General features: G+C 45.4%; 1 protein-coding gene across 1 annotated transcript; it reads right to left on the minus strand.

Annotated features, from left to right (window-relative positions):
- Positions 1–16,044: 16,044 nt before the first annotated feature.
- Positions 16,045–17,469, minus strand: MAGEH1 (MAGE family member H1). The gene has a single exon (XM_053202374.1). It carries the CDS (start codon positions 17,209–17,211, stop codon positions 16,552–16,554), a length of 660 nt encoding a protein of 219 aa, XP_053058349.1. The 5' UTR covers positions 17,212–17,469; the 3' UTR covers positions 16,045–16,551.
- Positions 17,470–17,954: the final 485 nt, after the last annotated feature.

Raw genomic sequence — 17,954 nt, forward strand, 5'->3', positions numbered from 1 at the left:
GTTTTATGATGAGCATTGCATACTAATACAGTGTCACTAGTATGTAATCTATAAATCAATAAATACGCATATATTGGAGATATGTGCTCAAAATCTTTTGTTACCAGTGCATGTATTAGATTCTCAGGGCTGCTGTAACAAACTACCACAAGCTGAGTAGTTGAGAGCAATGAAAATGTATTCTCTCACAATTCTAGAGGTACCAGTCTGAAGCAAGGTGTTAGTTAGCAGGGCCATGCCCCCTCTGAAGCCTCTAAGGAAGCATCCTTCCGTGTCTCTTCCTAGCCTCTGAAGGGTGGCGGCAATCCTGACTTTTCCTTGGCTTCTAGATGCATCACTCCAGTCTCTGCCTCCATTTTTTTAATGGTGTGCTCCTCCATGTGAGTCTCTGTCTCTGTATCCTCTATTTTTTTTTTTTTATGAAGACAACAGTCATGTTGGATTTAGGGTCCACCCTAATCCAGTATGGCCTCATCTTAACCAATTACATCTGCAAAGACCCTGTTCCCAAATAAAGTCACAATCTGAGGTAGACATGAATCTTGGGGGCACGCTAGTCAACCTAGTACACAGTGTGTAATGAAAAATGACCAGAGACCATCGTTGTAGTGAGTGTCACACTGGGCACCCACATTGGCATCAACTTTGAGTTTCAAGCAAATCTCAAGGGGATCCATAAGTCTGGCAAGAGAAAAGTCCAGTAAGGAAGCAGTATTCAGGCTACATTGCCACATAAACAGAATCCAAAGAATAGCACTCAGACTGAGGGTGCCTCTGTACTGCCACCATGATATCATTTTAGCCACACTCTGTGGCATCATTTTATAGAGGAGAAGGAAAAGTAAGTAGAAGTTAGAATTGACTCAATAATTGCTTGAAATGGAGAAGCCAAGCTGGAAGAGCCCTGAAGAATCTTTAATCATGAAATGTAAGTGGTCTACCTGTCCACCTTTGGTACCCATTGGAGTGTGTACTGGAAAAGCAGGATTAGTTATGGGCAACAAGCAAGTCGCTTTGTCTTTGCACAACAGGGCTTAATGTATTACATTTTGAGATTCTGTTAACAGACAGTCTGTGTAAATGTGCCTCCCTGTCAATTTATGGTATCTATATCCATCTAGTGGTTTCAGACTTTGCCTAAAAGCTGGCATATCCCATATTCACATTTTGAAACCGCTTACAGGTAATGGAGGGCAGTGCCATTTAATATTTAAGAGCAAAGTGCATATTTTGACTTGGAGAGACCTGGTTTCAAATCTTCACTCTGCCATTTAGTACAAACCTTGCATGGCCCTGTATAAGCTGCCTAACCTCTCTGAACCCCAGATACCTCATCTGGAAAATGGAGGACTATGAACCCTATCACACAGTGTGGTGAGGGTGAAATGATATAACATAGGTAATAGAAATACATGCCCAGAATGTAACAGGTGCTCAATTTACAAGAGCTGTAACTATGAATTACATTCCTTCCTCATTCAGAAATCTGCCCCAGGATGGGAGGAGAATCCTGTGCCATCTTCAGAGCATCCTAGCAACTTTTCTGGCTTTGCTATTGCACAATTTACCTCTAACTTAATGATTCACTACACGTGCCCCCATGAGCTTCAGTGGTCTTCATATTTTAAAATAATTCCATGTCCTTCATTTAAAGATGAGTGAAATAATATTCTGCTGTCAGCTGACTTCTTTGTGGGAGTGCCTCACTAACTTGAAAGTGTTTATCATCACTATTATTGACATCTTTTCCACTAGATTCTCAAAAATATTCCTTCAGTCATACACCTAATATTTTTTTGACTGTTTAATGCGCACAAGGTACCATTCCAGACACCTGGGATATATCAGCAAATGGAGCAAACAGACAAACAGAATCCTGATCCCATGGAGCTTTGCATTCTAGTAAAATGACGATGAGAAAATTGACCTTTGCACTAAACCGCTGGCCATAGACACTGCTGCAATTTCCAGAGAAATCAGACAGGACAGAGATGTCTTTTTTCCACCTTGGTGGGAATGTGACCAGCCTCATAAGTACATGTTGCTATCTATTATTATGTTTAGCAATCATAAGAATCATAGTATCTGCTTAGTCCCTCCTTGCACTATACAAAGCAGTTGTGCATCCTGTACCTCATTTAATGTTCCTAGCCATCTTGTTAAATAGGTATTATCATTGTTACAGCCACTTTACTGTTGAGGATGCTGAGACTCAAATAAATGAAAGTCTTTGTCCACTGTCACACAGCCCAGTGAAAGTGAGGAAGTCAAACCTTCTGATTCCAAATCCTATTATTTCCCCAAGGCTGAATGTAGTACAAGCAGCCCCAACCCATGAAGACTGAGAAAAAGGATGATCATACCCCAGGATATGCAGGGCAGTGTGTGTGTGTGTGGGGGGGGGGCGGGGGTGTCACTAAAAGAGAGAATGCTTATCAAAGAATGAAAGGCACTTGCCTCAGTGCAATGAGTGATGTTTCCACAGCCCTGGGGGCTCCCATCCATAGCCAAGGACTTAGTACATGCCTGATAATCTGCTGGTTGACTCCACCATTCCAAGGACAAATGGCCCACATCTTCCCTTCCCAAACATCACAATGTCTGACCCACCAAAGGCTTACTTTAGCTGTGCAGAGACCTCACTGACAGCTAGGTCCACACTCTTGATCATGTGGGACAGAGAAAGATAGTAATTTCCTGTTCATATCCTTATTAAGAGATAAGTCTGCCAAACCTGGAGTGGGGCTGGGAGGCAGATACGAGGAAGGAGCTCACAGCAACCAGTGCACTTTTGGCTTCTCTGCCTTAAGAGAGAGACACAACAGACCCTGGGTTTGCTACCACCCTTGGTGTCCAAAAGCCATAAACATGACTTTTGGCTGGTGGTTCCTCCCTACAGCAAAGCAGGACACAGTAGGGTGCAGTGGAAGAGGAAAGCTACTGCAGTCCATGGGTTCTTGGAGTGCTAGATATGGTGCATCCCACTAGTTCCCCCTTTGCTTTCCTATATCCACTCTGGTGCCAACTACACTCATGGAACTGTTTTCAGTATACATGTGGGAACACAGATGCTGATGGAGATAGACTGTGAGATACTTTGAGGAAAACCCTAGCATAGTGGTCTAACTGGATTCCTGCTCTAGGTACACAGCTTCTTCCACTCTTCTGGCATGCCCACTTCTGACAGTTTTCTTTAAACAAAACAAAACAACAAAACAAAACAAAACAACAAAACAAAACAAAACACAACACAACTGATAATTCAGAGGCTTTTTTTAAAAAAACAAAATCTATTTGCTGGTTTTATTCTCATGTAATCTCATCACTGATCCACACACTTCTTGCCAGGACTGGAGAGGCATATGGGTCATGATTACAAACCTGGCTGGAGAATATTGGGTGTCACAGTTTTCCTGGTCCTTGGACCTCAGGGTCTGGCCTGGGTAGCCCCACTCCTGGCTGCTGGAGCTCTTGTAACCTGCCCTGTGGGAGTCTATTGACTGAGGGTGGAGGGTTTGGGGGCATCAGTCACATGGTGACGGGAAGGAGGAGCCATTCTTTTCTTCAGGCAGCATGAGCTCAATGACCAGGGCCCTATGTTGAGGCCCTCTGCTGTTGACGTTCTTCAGGAGTTCTCAGTCTTTGTATTTGTTAGTTACATGACCCAAGCCTCATATCAAAGGCCGACATGCCATGGACTGAGGTTTTCTCAGGGAATCAGTCTGATTTTACAGAGTTGCAGGGAAGAACGGGGTGCTGAGAGACCCCTTGGAAGTTCTGAAGAAATCTTTGCTACGTTGGCAGCTCTGGCTCACGGGGTAGGATTCCACTGCCATTTCCTCCTCACTCCTCTTTTTCCTCCCAGATACCTGTCTGCAGCTTTGCATCCTGATCTCTTATTCCCTGACCTGGCATGTAGGTTGTTTGTACTCACTCCTTCATCACCCTCTGCACACGTGCACTCTATCTTCTTCTTTCTCTAGCAAGATTCTTGAGACTAGTGTTTGGAAAGAACAGCAGATACATGTGTTTTCTCTTCACAGCTGCATTCCAAGAGGGTCATGCCAGGGCGGGTGGGAGGCCTCACAGCAGGGGGAGGAAGCAGGGAACAGTGAACAGAAGGAGCAGAGAAGCAAGCTGGCATGTCTCTGCCCTTTGGAGCTGTCCAGGCTGGGTACCAGGAACTGGGTTCTTCTGTGACCCAGGCCTCCTGGAAGGCTGTAATTGCCACCTACTCACAGTTAACTATTGCTCAGAACCTGGAACCATGCTGCTTGCCCTCAACTCCCCCCCCCCCCAACCTACGATTTCTATGGAAGGTGTGTGTATGTGTGTGTGTGTGTGTGTGTGTGTGTGTGAGAGAGAGAGAGAGAGAGAGAGAGAGAGAGAGAGAGAGAATGTGAGAGAATACATGTATGTGCACATGTTTCTGTGTGAGAGAGCCCACTTGCTTGTCTGTGTGTATGTGTGTAAGAGAGAATATGTGAGAGAGCATTGTGTGTGTGTGCGTGTGTGTGTGTATGTGAGAGATCGCACTTGCATGTCTCTGTGCATGCTTGTGTGTGTGAGAGAGAGACAGAGAGAGAAAGAGAGAGACAGAGACTGTTAGATCATTTGGCTTCACATCTATATATTCTAGGCCTGGGAAAGAGGGAAGAACCAGAAGCTTAGAAATGCATCTTTAACCTTCTTTCTTTCTTGAGATTTGGGTAGTTTTGGTAGTTTTGGTAGACATAACTTGCTTCTCCTTTTCATGTGTATATATGTGTGCATGTATGTTTGTGTTAGTGAGTATACCTGCTTTTGTAATGTGTGTTAGTTTCTAGGTGTGTGTGTGTGTGTGTGTGTGTGTGTGTGTGTGCATTTGTGTGTATTTCTGGATGTCATCCCCCAATCTGAGATTTTTTCTCTCCTGATGGGTACACATGCATATGCTTGTGTACTTCCATGTGGCATGTGAGACTATAAGGTGCCTATGAATTTTTAGATATGTTAGTGGGTGTGGAAGTATATGTGGTGTACTGATGGCAAGTGTGTACATATGGCACCTGATTGTGCATGTACGCCTGGGTGTGTGTCTGTCTGCCTGGGAATGTAAGCCTATAAGCACACACTCAGAAGTGAAGATAGGGATGGTGTCCCATCTAGGAGAGTCTGAACATGTGTGAGGCAGCTGTCTGTGGGTATGGGAGTATACGAGTGCATCTTTAGGAAGAGGTGGTTGTATTTCTGTATGACTTGGGAGGCAAGGTGGAGTTTTCACCTTCTGGAAGAAAGGGAGGCTTACTTTACCACTTTTGGGGCCTAGGACATGTCTGTCAGAACTCCTTGGTCAATGAGCTGAGAATGAGAGCTGAGGCTATGAGTACGGGAAGGGACAACAGAAAGGTCAGGAGGGTCAGAGAAGCCTATAAAAAACAAGTGTAGTCAGACAAATTTCAAGAACTGGGGGCACAGAGCAACCATGTCAGGAACAAACTTGAGGGTGGCAGAACAGCCCATGGTATCTTGGCTTCTGTGAGCTGTCTTAGGGATGGGGGTGAGAGGGGCAGCCCAGATGAAAGATCAGACATGGGCAGTAAACAACAGGAAGATGTGCTGCAGCCAAGAGGCAGAGGAACATTGCGGGGAAGGTGGGCCCTCCAGACAGCAGAAAAGGAAACAGGTTCTCAGGGAAAGGAGACCCCCTGGCAGGCTGGGCTGTGGCACGACTTTCCACTTACTATTGGCCTGAGGGTCACATTTGCATGGACTAGTACCGAGCCAAGTCCCGGGTCTTGTGTGGCTGAGATGACACAGATGATGGCTGATGACAGGCTAAGGTGGTATGTGGACTGAGTTTGATGATCAGCCTTGGGGCAAAGAGCAGTTCTATCCTGCTATATGTTTGTAGGGTATTATTTGCTATTGTTTGGGCTTTCCTTTTGCCTCTTAGTACAATTCCTCGAGGCAAATACTAATTTTGTCCTGTATGACCCAAGGAGCAAGGGGATTCCTACACAAGAAGGGTGGGGAGACCAGAGTTCAGAGGCAGCCAGCTTCTCTGAACTGCCCCGGGTGCACAAAGAGAGGGGGAGCTGTCATATCTGTTCATTACCCAGCTAGGCAGTTTCTCTTCAGCAATGCATTAATTGTGTATGTATGAGAGTACGTGCATGGGTGGGTGCATGCATGTACACACTTTGAATTGTCCAGATCAGTGTTTTAGAGTTTCCAACTGCTAGGTGCATTGTGTTGGAGATTGGGGACTTGTTTGAAGATAACCTTGATTGGAGGGTAGGAGGTGAGGGGGATTGGTATTCTGAGAGGGGCAGTGTGGGTTTGGCAGAGATGCTTCAGAGTTCACATTTGATACAAGGTTGGGGACAGGACCACATCATGTACCTCCACACAGAATGCAGCTTGACTCTGGCACCTGGGCCCTGGCAGCTGTGTGAACTGCTTGGGATCAATATTGACATATTGAGGGTCATCATCTTACCTGGAGGCTATACTGAAGTTCTCTCAGGGGACTTCAAGATTGCTTGTTGGAACTGTAGTGAATAGATAGGTCTTGATAGCAATTTGTGTCACCCTTCTGGGACTCCCAGGCACAAAACCTGTGGGAATCTTGGCCAAGAGTGCTGATGGGATCAACAGTGTTAATAGCGGGGGCTCTGAGTCATGGTACTTGTTTCTACTGATGTACAGAAAACTGGTATAAATGTTTATAAATATATGTGTGTAGCATTAAATATTAAATGTATAGCATAAAGATATATAAATATCTTATATATATATAATATAACCTTATATTATATAATAGTTGTGATTATAGTTTTTATCATATTCATTATTATTATCATCAGTAACACTTTCCTCACTATACACTGAAAGTGTACCCACAAAAATTAGCACAGGTAACTTCTGGATGGTGGGATTAAGACTAAATATTTATCAAACTCTTTCTACTTTCAGGGCTTGCAGAAATGTGTGCAATGAGCATGAAGGTTTCCTACAATCATAAAATACAAAAAGCTACAAAGTAAGTTCCAGCCTTCCTTGACCGTCAAGACCCAGTGGAAGTCTTGACCACTGTGATATATCTTCTTTTTGAACTCCCATACTCCTTCTTGGGCACACAACTCTCTTGATGCTCCATCAGCAATCAAATCACTTGGTATTTCTTCTTCTTTTTATTTGCAACTTCTTGTTATTCAATCTCCTTCATGACAAGGACCATATTTTGTAATAGCAACCACTGATTGGATGTCTCTGATGGGCCAGGAACTGTGCCAGAGCAGAAGGGATGAAAGTGCAGTCTTTGGACGCTTGATGCTTTGGAAAAGTGCGTTACCAATCTGTGGTAAGTACATAATTTAAGAGTACATGTATAGAAAGTTCTTACAGCACGTGGTGAGAGTCTCTACGATGTTAACAAAAATCGGGGCTTGTATTTTGTGTGTCTTTGCCATTTTTCTGCTTTCTGTTACTTCATTTTCTTTGCAGTAAACAAATGTATTGATCCATGAGTGACTGACTTGGGGAAAAACAAATACTCATCCTTCACCACAGACAGTTTGAGAAGCAGTAGTCTAGGGGCTTTGTGAAGATCAGGTGATTTATTTTCTACAGCATGTCTATAAAGCAAGAGACATTATTCATGTTTTCAGTGGCATACACGGAGGCTGATACAACTTAGATAATTTCTTTTTTAATTTTTAAATATAATTTATTGTCAAATTTGCTAACATACACTGTGTAAAGTATGCTCTTGGTTTTGGGGGTAGATTCCCGTGGTTCATTGCTTACATAAAACACCCATTGCTCATCCCAACAAGTGCCCTCCTCAATGCCCATCGCCCATTTTCCCCTCTCCCCCACCCCACCCCAATCCACCCTCAGTTTGTTCTCTGTATTTAAGAGTCTCTTATGGTTTGCCTCCCTCCTTCCCCGTTTGTAACTGTTTTTTCCCCTTCCCTTCCCCCATGGTCTTCTGTTAAGTTTCTGAAGATACACATAAGAGTGAAAACATATGATATCTGTCCTTCTCTGACTGACTTATTTCAGTCAGCATAATACCTTCCAGTTCCATGCACGTTGCTGCAAATGGCGTGATTTCATTCTTTCTCATTGCCAAGTAGTGTTGCATTGTATATATAAACCACATCTTCTTTATGTATTCATCAGTTGATGGACATTTAGGCTCTTTCCATAATTCGGCTATTGTTGATTTCAACTAGGTCCCCAAGCTACCACATAGAAACCTTGGGGTTGGGACCAACTCTTGCTCCATTGGTGCCCAGCACTTGTTTATCTTACTAGGACTTCGGAAATTCTGATTACATAATCCTGGTGGCTGCTCTCCACCTTCTACGTGGACCAGTGATGCCTGAGGACCAGCTTAATGACAGCCTTTATTGCAATCCCTGCAGCAGGGATGGGGAGCATCTTGGAGGAGCTTGTCTCTGAAAAGAGGGATACAGTTTCAAGCATGTTACCTAAAGCACAGTTTGAAGGGAAAACAGAATAAAACAATACTTGAATGTTCATTTACAGAGACGTGGGTGCCTAAAGGCCTTGATTGCCATTTCTGGGTCAGGGCTATTGGAGTGTGTGTGTGCCTCGAAGGAGCTCATCTATAAAATAATCTGACCTCCAAATCTGGGCCTTTGGTCTCTTTCTTCTTTCTCTGTTCTTTTTTTCTCATAGAGTCTGAATTCATTCTTGCTGGCTTAGATTAGCCATATGATTATTCTTTTTCTGGGATAGGCTTAGACCCTATGACCTGAGACCCAATCCTCTGAAAGCTTTATCTGGCCTCAGGCTTATTCTGCAGATGGGGTTTCACCTCACTGTGAAGCTCATTCCTTGGGGTCATATCAGATGGGGTTGTTTGCTAGACAAGTTTGGTAGGGAGTAGGAAGACTCGAGAATGAAACCAACTGAAGGAAGCCCAACGAGAACAAAACGAATCGTGTCTGTGTGTGTGTGTGTGTGTGTGTGTGTGTGTGTGTCCAGCAGCCTGAAGGATAGTGTTCTGAATGGCACAGTGGCCTTTAGTTTGATCAGAGTTGTTAACGTCCCCAGGGAGCTGCTGTCTTGGCTTGGTTGGACAACAGATCTTCAGGTAGTAAGGATGTTCTAAAGGTCAAGGAGAGGTCAGTTCTGTGGTTCTGGGATGTCTGCCCCACTTGGAGCTGGGCCAGTCGTCAGAAGAGGGGTCTATTTTAAGCAAGCCAAGATCACAGGGGCTGTGCTACTCAGCCTCAGACTTAGAATAAAGCTCCAACACTGAATACAGCACCAGTTGTGTCATATAGGAAACTGAGGCAATTGTATTTTGTGTGTCTTTGCCGTTTTTCTGCTTTCTGTTACTTCATTTTCTTTGCATTAAACAAATGTGGCTCTCATGTGGTCATTTCAAGCAGCTGTGGTTCAGTGGGGAGGCTCCATAACAATGTAAGAGGAAGGAAGAGTACTTCCACGCTGACTTGCCAGCAGGTCTGTGCCTATGGTTATAAGGCTGCCTCGGGAGTCAGACTGTTTGGATTCAAAACCTTACTCCTCCGATTGCTTGCTTGGCCAACAAGTACCCTTGGCCAACCCACCGGAACAGCTTGTGCAGCACATCTCTAACTTATAAAATGGGGAATTTCACTCCTCCCTGCTGAGTACTTCCCTTCAGCACCATGCTATTTCTTCCATCTGAAGTAGTCTTTTCCTGACTCTCTCTTCCCCCAGCAGATGCTGCTCAATTTCTTTGCTCCCCTTTGCAGCAAAACTCCTTTTAAGTCTTCTCTATACTTACTGACTCCTCCCTTCCCATTCTCTCTTAAACCTGTCCAAAGCAGACCTTATCACCCAATCCTCTAATGAAGCTGCTCTCATCAAGGTCACCAGAGGCCTCTGCATTGCTAAATCCAACGGTTAACTCCTCCTCTTATCTCACCTGGTGTCGGCACTTTGAGCATAGTTGACCACTGGCTCTCCCTTGATACACTTTGCTTCACATGTCTCCTGGGACACTACATTCTTGGTCTACAGCACTGATGAAACTTCTCAGTCTTCTCAGTTGGCATCTCCTCATCCCTCTGATCTGTTTATGCTGCGGGTCTCTGTCCATGATCTTCTGCTCTTCCCTATGTACACTCACTCTCTAGCTGATCTCATATAGTCTCATGGCTTTTAAATGCCATCTATATATCTTAGGCACGACCATTCAGCCAAATTCCTGACTTCTCTACAACTGCCTACTCAACTCACACTGAGTGCCAAAGAGACATTAATTCAATATGTCCAGAACTGAATTCCTTATTCCCCGTCCCCCCCCCCCAATCTATAAAACTCATTCCAACTTCACTAACTACAGTCATTACTCATATCAGTTGGCAGCCATTCCATTCTACTAGTTGCTCGGGCAAAAAAACAAAAAAAAGAAACAAAAAAACCACCACCACCACCACCACAACAACACACACACACACACACACACACACACACACACAAAACATAGACAAACCCCCTCCCCCCCCACACACACACACATGAAACCCTGGAGTCAGTCTTGACTCCTCTCTGTCACTCTACATCCAAACCATCAGGAATTCTGTTATGTCGACCTCAAATGTATCCAGAAACTGATTAGTTCTCACCATATCTACTACTACTGGTAGATGATCCAAACCACCATCATTTCTAGCCTGACTTATAGCGATAGCTTCTTACCTGGTGTCCCTGCTCCCACCCTTGCCTGTTTTCACTCTATTGTCAACATAGTAAGCAGTTCAAAGTTTTCCTTCCAAAAGGTAAGTCAGATTGTGCCACTCCTCTGCTCAGTCCCTCACTCCCTCCCTCCTCTGCCCCCCCCCCACATTCTACTGCACACAAGAGCCAAGTTCCTTAAAATGGCCTACTAGCCCCCACATAATGTGGGATTCTGTTAATACCTCTGACCTCATCTCCAACTCTTGTCCTTTTTGCTCACTCCACAGCAGCCACACTGGCCTGTCCACCCTTCCTCGAATGTGCTTAGACACTCCTGGGCCTTGGAGACTTTGCACTAACTGGTTCTTCTGCCTGAACAATATTTCCTTTATATATCAGCAAGGAAACCCCCCTCACCTTCTTCGTTTCTTTCTACCCTGCTTACCCTTTAGTAGAATTTAATGCTTCCTTTCTTTCCTGGCATCTCCAATCTGCCCGAACCCTGTTCTGTGTGAGCTTACCACTGCCCCCTCCCCACCCCTGCTGACCAAAGTACTTGTCACCTTCTAAAGTACTGCCTAATTTGTTATTTAAAAGGTTTACCTTTTTATTTTCTGTTTTTGTGCAGAAGAGCTTGTGATTTTTTCATATATGTATTCCAGAGGACTGACACAAATAGACCTTTGTAAATGTGTGTCGAATGAGTAAATGGATGACTTGTTAGATAGTCACAACATCCAAAATAACATAGGCCCGGTTATTTTCAAGACTTTACAGGTAGAGAATGAATCTAGGGGCCTCCTTGGTCACAGTTACAGAGGGGATTTCGGGCACTTTCTCATACGTTGCACATTTTGAGATAACATTTGCAAGGGTGTCATTTGTTGCAGGGAACTGAGGCAGAAGTTGACCAGTCAAGAATTGGGCCTGATTTTCACCGTTTATGGGCTCTACCTTCCCACTCCAAACCACCCTGGATGAGATTTATGTCTGTTGAGTGGTGAGCGGTACAAACCCAGAGTCCACTTCCCCTCCCCAAATCTATTTTGCAAGCGCTGGATTGCTCCAGACCTATTCTTCTATATAGCGTTGGCTGAGCCGAGACCTTCCTTTGTGCAAGTGTCCTCACTCAGATTTTCAAAGAAATTCCATTAGCTCTTTGATGTTTAACTTTTTCATGGCTCACAAGCCCTGGAATAACCTGTATACAGGTCTCAGTACATCTTCATACCAATCACCCTCCTCTACCACCACCACTGCTTCAAAATCATTTCCTTTAGAGCACTGGAATTCTTTGCTTCTGCCAAAGGAAGGAGACAGAGGGATCCTGGCCCCTACCTGCATCACAAGGGTGAATGTGAGCCCAGGCAGAATCTGTATCTGTCTTTCACCATGGCCATGGTCTGCTGTGCACCTGACTGCTGAGGCCATGGCCACAACACTGGGCCCAAGGAGGACCCCCTCCCCCCCATCAGCCTGTCTTCTTGCATGGCCAGATAGCCAACTGCTTGCTGCCTGTGTCTTATCCCAGGCACTCTACTCTGCTCAAGGTAGGGTTCTGGTGGTCCATTGTACCTTCTGGACAGAAAACAGCATCATCCAGCAATGTTTCAGGCCCAGAAAGATTGCCGTTTGGTTGGTTCACTGTGTGATAGCCAGGGCCTGGGATTTGAGGATTGATGGAGCATTCAGGGTGGTGAAGTTTCTGAGCAATGTGTCATGATGGAGAAGACACATTTGTCTTGTAAAGGCAATACTCATTCTACACACAGCAACCCCTGAAAGATGCCTAGCAATTGGGGCCACAATAATTCAGAATAAAGGAACACCCACAGCTAATCCCGAAATGGTTTATTAATCTTATTTTCCCATGCCTCCTCACCCGCCTCAGCATGCTCCTTCTCACTTTTACCCTGGGTTGTGGTGGACTTTGAAGACAGAGGACTTCCCCAAGGCTAGGTGGAGGCCCAGGTGTCCTGTTGATGCATTCTGTTGTTTTACTGTAATAGTGTGAGCTTTAGACTTGTCCAGCCCTGAGTTCATGTCCAAGGCTGTCACTGACCAAACAGGTGACCCTAGCAACTTTCTTCTGATATCTGACCCTGAGTTTCCTCCTCTGTAATCTTGGCCTGGGGGGCCAACATATCTTGTTGGACTGTTGCAAACATTAGAGACAATGTATGAAAACAGCCACCAAAGTGCCTGGCACAATTTAGGCACTCAGGAAATGGCAGCTATTACCCTTACTTTTGGGCTCTGTATCCCTGAGCTCCCTAAACAACTGGAGTATTCTAGGACCCAGAAACTCAATCCACTTTAGAGGCATTCTGGAAACTAAAACTGCAGCTTTTCCACTCACTGTGTGGAAACTCTGTTGGGGTGGGGCTAGCTTAGGTTGCTGACTTACACAGCAAGAGGTTCCCAGCTTGTGTCCCATCTGGATACTGCTCAAAGCTCAAAGAATCTATGTAAATGGAATGAGGAATATTCTCTTTTTCTCACCACCTTCCAGAAGCTCCTCTCCCTGCTTCTCTCTCAGCCCTGCCATTCATTTCACAGCCACAGGAAATCCCACCCTTGCTCAGCATTTACCTAATCAAATGAAGATTAACTCTTTGCAGTACCCATGTGGTATGTTGGGGGGTGCAAAGGGGCGGGAGACACACTAAACCTCCAGGCCAGGGGAAGAGTGAGCCTGGGTCATTAATTGCTTCCTTGCTGGGCTAAGGCAGGTCACCGAAGCCTTTGTGCCTCCCTGTGGAGCCTCCTGCCTGAGGCTTTCAGGATCCCAGCAGTCATTTCTTTTACAGTGCAGTTTGTGGCATACTCCCACTCTTTCTCCCTTTATACTGGGTACTACTGGTTCTCTGACTGAATTAAGCTTCTTGGCCCACACTTGCAAATAACCAATTTTAGACAATTGGGTGATTATTCCCCACCAGAGCCAAAGAAAACATAGATTCAGACAGGCTTTGGAAGGACATCATTTCTTCCCCTGAGCTAGCTGGGGCTTCCTATAAAACAGGAGTAAGTATACTGACCTGGCAGAGATAATATGTGACAAGCCCCTGGTACAGAGGAGATGCTCAATAAATCTTTGCTTTGCAAGCTCTCCCACTTACTAGCTGACTGACCTGGAGCTGACGGACTTCTATGAGCCCCTTTCCATAAAAGGGGGAGAATTTAAAGTCAGCCTTGTCCCCAAACAATTTGAGGCTGCAGTTGGCATTACTGAGACCTGTCCCATGGACTTCACATGTTTCTTTTGAAGACAGACCTTGTAAGTGCACTGGCAGGCAGAGATGGAAAGCAGGGTAGCCTATAGGAAAGCACTCTGGGTTTGCCGGGACCAGATGTGGGGTCTTGTCTAGGATCTGTCACTTGCCACCCCTGCGGCTCTAGACAGGAAAGTCACTTAGGAATCCGAACCTCAGATTTACACCTTATCTACCTCTGGAGGTGGCATTGACAAATACAGCTCCCCTGGGACCAGAAACATGCCTTTTCATTTTCTGCAGCCCCAGTTTCTGTCACACTGCCTGAATCATAGAAGGCTCTCACTATTTTCTTGTTTGCTGAATGAATTTGGAGCTGCTGAGGTGTCATAGTTCCTACTTTTGTTTGAAGCCTCCTTAGCCTTCAGGCTGATGTCTATGGGTCCCTGGGCCTTTGCCAGAAAGTCATTTGTTAGCCTGCCCTGGCCCAGTGACTTTACTTTGCATACAGCCAGAAGCAAGGTAAGACTAACTGGAGGCAAAGAGAGAAGAAGGTACCCTGGCCACTCTTTTGTGTGTGATAGCTGCTCCCTCTGAGCCCCACAAAGCTAGGTGAGGCACCCTTCCTTGGGGTTCCCTATTAGAGGACTTAGTTCATACAGTGTCTAGCTCTAGGGGTAGATGTGGTAGGCTTTGGGGGTGGCCAGAGCGTCTTATGTGTGTTCTTTGCCTATAGCTGAAAAGAATTTGAGGGACGACTCCTACATCTCCAGAATTGCTGCAGGGTGAGGTAGAGGATTCAGAACTCCCTGGTGATAGCATAGATGGGAAGGGCATTGAGCTCCTTGGTATAATGAGGTGAGAAAGCATGAAAGCTCCTGGAGGTGGGAAGAAACCTGATACCACATGCTTAGTACACCATGAGCCACCATGCCAGGTAGCCCTCTGGACTAGCTACCCGGCTGAAGGAGAGAGTCAAAGTGCTAACTCTGCTCCTCTCTCACCCCAGAGTGTGTACCCCCCACCCCCCACCCCCACTTTTAAAACAATTGGTACACCTTAACAAACTGCAGGGGTTTTTTGTTTTTTTAATTTAATGTTTATTTTTTGAGAGAGAGGGAGACAGAGGGTCTGAAGCAGGCTCTGCACTGGCAGCCCAGAGCCCGATGTAGGGCTCAAACTCAGGAACTGTGAGACCATGACTTGGGCCAAATTCGGCTGCTTAACTGACTGAGGCACCCAGGTGCCCCAACAAACTGTAGTTTTTGAGAGAAGTGCCAGGTTACCTTTCAGAGATGCCACAGGCCCAGTCTTCTCTCTGACTCATCCAAGAGGCTCTGCTGTTTTTTGCTTTCTTAAATTATTTTTATTCCGGGATTATCATTATTACTGACCATTTTTGTTCTCATTAAGATCAGCCATAACTCCCACCCTTTGAGTCTCTAGCTTCTGCTCACCTCTTTCCCACCTTATTTCTTTTTTCTCCACTTCCCCCCTTGACATAACCTTAATCCTACAGTGGAGCATTTTTTCCCCTAATGTCCATGCGGCCTTTAGTGCCTCCATAATTACTCCTTTCCCATCTTCAATACTATTTTCAGACCTCAGGTTGTCATTTCACCAAGAATTTTCTGACAGTCTCATGTTTTTAATTTTTGTAGTATCCCACAATGTCCTTTATCCTGCAACCACCCCACTCTCCCCTGCCCTCCCCTCAGGATGATTAGGTGTGTTTTCTATTTCCACAGTACCCCATGATAGTCCCTCCCCTCTGCCAATGCCCCTTCCCCCAGGCTGGGTTAGGTATCCAAAAGTACCTAATGCACAGTATTTCATACTATGCTCTGAGGCCCCTTTTAAATTTCCCCAAGCTTATTTAAGCATCTTTTGGATTTTCATAGAATCCTGTGATATCCTCTCTCCTGTCTCACCTCCAAGACAGGTCACAGAAGTGTTTCTAAATTTTTGTGGTAGCCCACACTCACTCCCTATTACAGCATTTACCACACTGCCAGTTTACATATTTGTCTTTCCCATGTAATCTAGAACATTCTTTAGAACTGAGGGCTGTGTGCCATGGAGGATCCCCAGAACCTAGACTGGTGCCTCATACATAACCGGTGGTCAATAAATGAACAAGGTGTCCTCGTCATTATAGTTTTATTTTTTTCTATATTGTGCAGTAGCTAAGGAAATTCATGGTAGTTGTCAGTTTTCTTTATACAACAGTAGACACAAAGGTTTCAGAAAGGTCAGACATAAAAGAATTTCCCCATCTTTCTCTCACATACCGGTTTATTTCAAACTTTTCAGAATTACCTATTTCAATGATATAAAATATGTACCAGATCACAGAATATGATGGACTCATTTTATAAGGGTAGTAAAACTGTTATACTAAGTCTCAATGACAGACAAAAAGAAAAAACATATCCTTTCTGTAATCATCTTTTTAATCATATTATGACCTTCATCACTATATTAAGACGTATACAATTGTACAATATTTTGCAGTTAACAATTAGCACTGATCACAAATACCAAATGTCTCCCTTTTCCCATCATGTTCAACTCAGCGCCCAGGTAATCTACTCCTTTGGGTACCTCTGATGCTGTTTCCAACCCCCTCAAGTGTCTGCTCCAGATTTCCCTAAGGTGCAGTGTAACCCCTAGCACCTGAATTAAGGATAGCCTCAACTTCTGCATCATCATCGGAATCCCAATCATAATTACATGGCCAGTCCTTGGAGCATCGGTTACGCACCCTTGCCACAAAATGCATGACTTTCAGCTTGCTCGATTCCACATGTGCTCTAGGTCCCCAGAAGAACTCATACTCCACGGGACTGCTACGTGGCACCGGCTTATAAATCAGGTACCCTCTGCGCACAAACTCCTCTGTGACGACCTTCTTTGGATCTCCAAAGATGCTGTGCTGCCGGCCAGGCTGCATCCCCAACTTCCCAAGCACTTTCCAGACCAGGGCCTCCTTGGCGCTGTTGCCCATGATGAAGATGAGGGCTAATATGGACATCAGGAGACTTTTCTTGGTGCCTTGAAAATTGCTCCGGGCTACGGAAGGCTTTTGTACTTGAGCAGTGCTGGAGGCTTCCTCAGGTGTAGTGGAGGCCTCCTCCGGAGTGCTAGGGTCTTCTTCAGGGCCACTCTGGTCGTCCTCCGGGGTGCCTGGGGCCAGAGAAGAGGCCATCGGGGTCTCAGAAGCTTCTGAGGCCTGGATCTTACGATTGTTGCGGTTCTCTTCCGCGGCTCTTGCGTTACGGCGGCGCCGACTCTTCCGACCCCGAGGCATGTCTCCCACTATGGGTGCCGAGCCTATTGCAATTCTAGGGAATGATGCCTGCAACTTCTGCAGAAAGCAAGTATCTCTACCTTAAGCGGCCGCTGCTGAAACCACCAATGTCAATAGTCTTTGTAGCAACAAGCCAGATGTTCTCAGCGACAAAGCTCACTCCCAGGGAAACAAAAATGCGCAAGCAACAGCCGCCTGCATTCACTCCCGCTGCAAGAGCCAGAACGCTAAGCAAAATTGACTCCGCCTTTTCTGCCACGCACTCACTGACCTCCAAAGAGGAAGTGGGCGGCTCCTCCACCCAAATATCCGCTCTCAGATAGGAAAAGAGGCATGACAAGGCAGGGGTGGGACTGCCAGAGATGGCAGCTAGGGATTGACAAGGGCAGGAGAATGCACAGGAGAAAAGAGCATAGGGCTCCTGTATTTTTCAGTCTAGTACAAAATTTGCTAGCGGGTATTGAGAAAGAATGTGCCTTTAATTCATTCTCACAGAAGGCAGGCTGTACATATATGAGTATCGAGGGGGTGGTGGTGGAGGGTTTGGGGGGATGGAGTTGAGGGGTGTATTTATGGAAGGTTTCAGCTGGTCTCAGTTCTCCTATCCTGTGTTGGCTTACACAGCATATTCATTCACCATCCCCGTTCTCAGAAATAGTTTATGTGTATAGGAATTAATTTGTGGGCCATCTAGGATCCACCTAAGATGTCTATGGCTGAATCACTGGGTGATTAGGGGAAGT

The sequence above is a fragment of the Acinonyx jubatus genome, chromosome X (genome assembly GCF_027475565.1).
Source record: "Acinonyx jubatus isolate Ajub_Pintada_27869175 chromosome X, VMU_Ajub_asm_v1.0, whole genome shotgun sequence".
NCBI lineage: Eukaryota > Metazoa > Chordata > Mammalia > Carnivora > Felidae > Acinonyx > Acinonyx jubatus.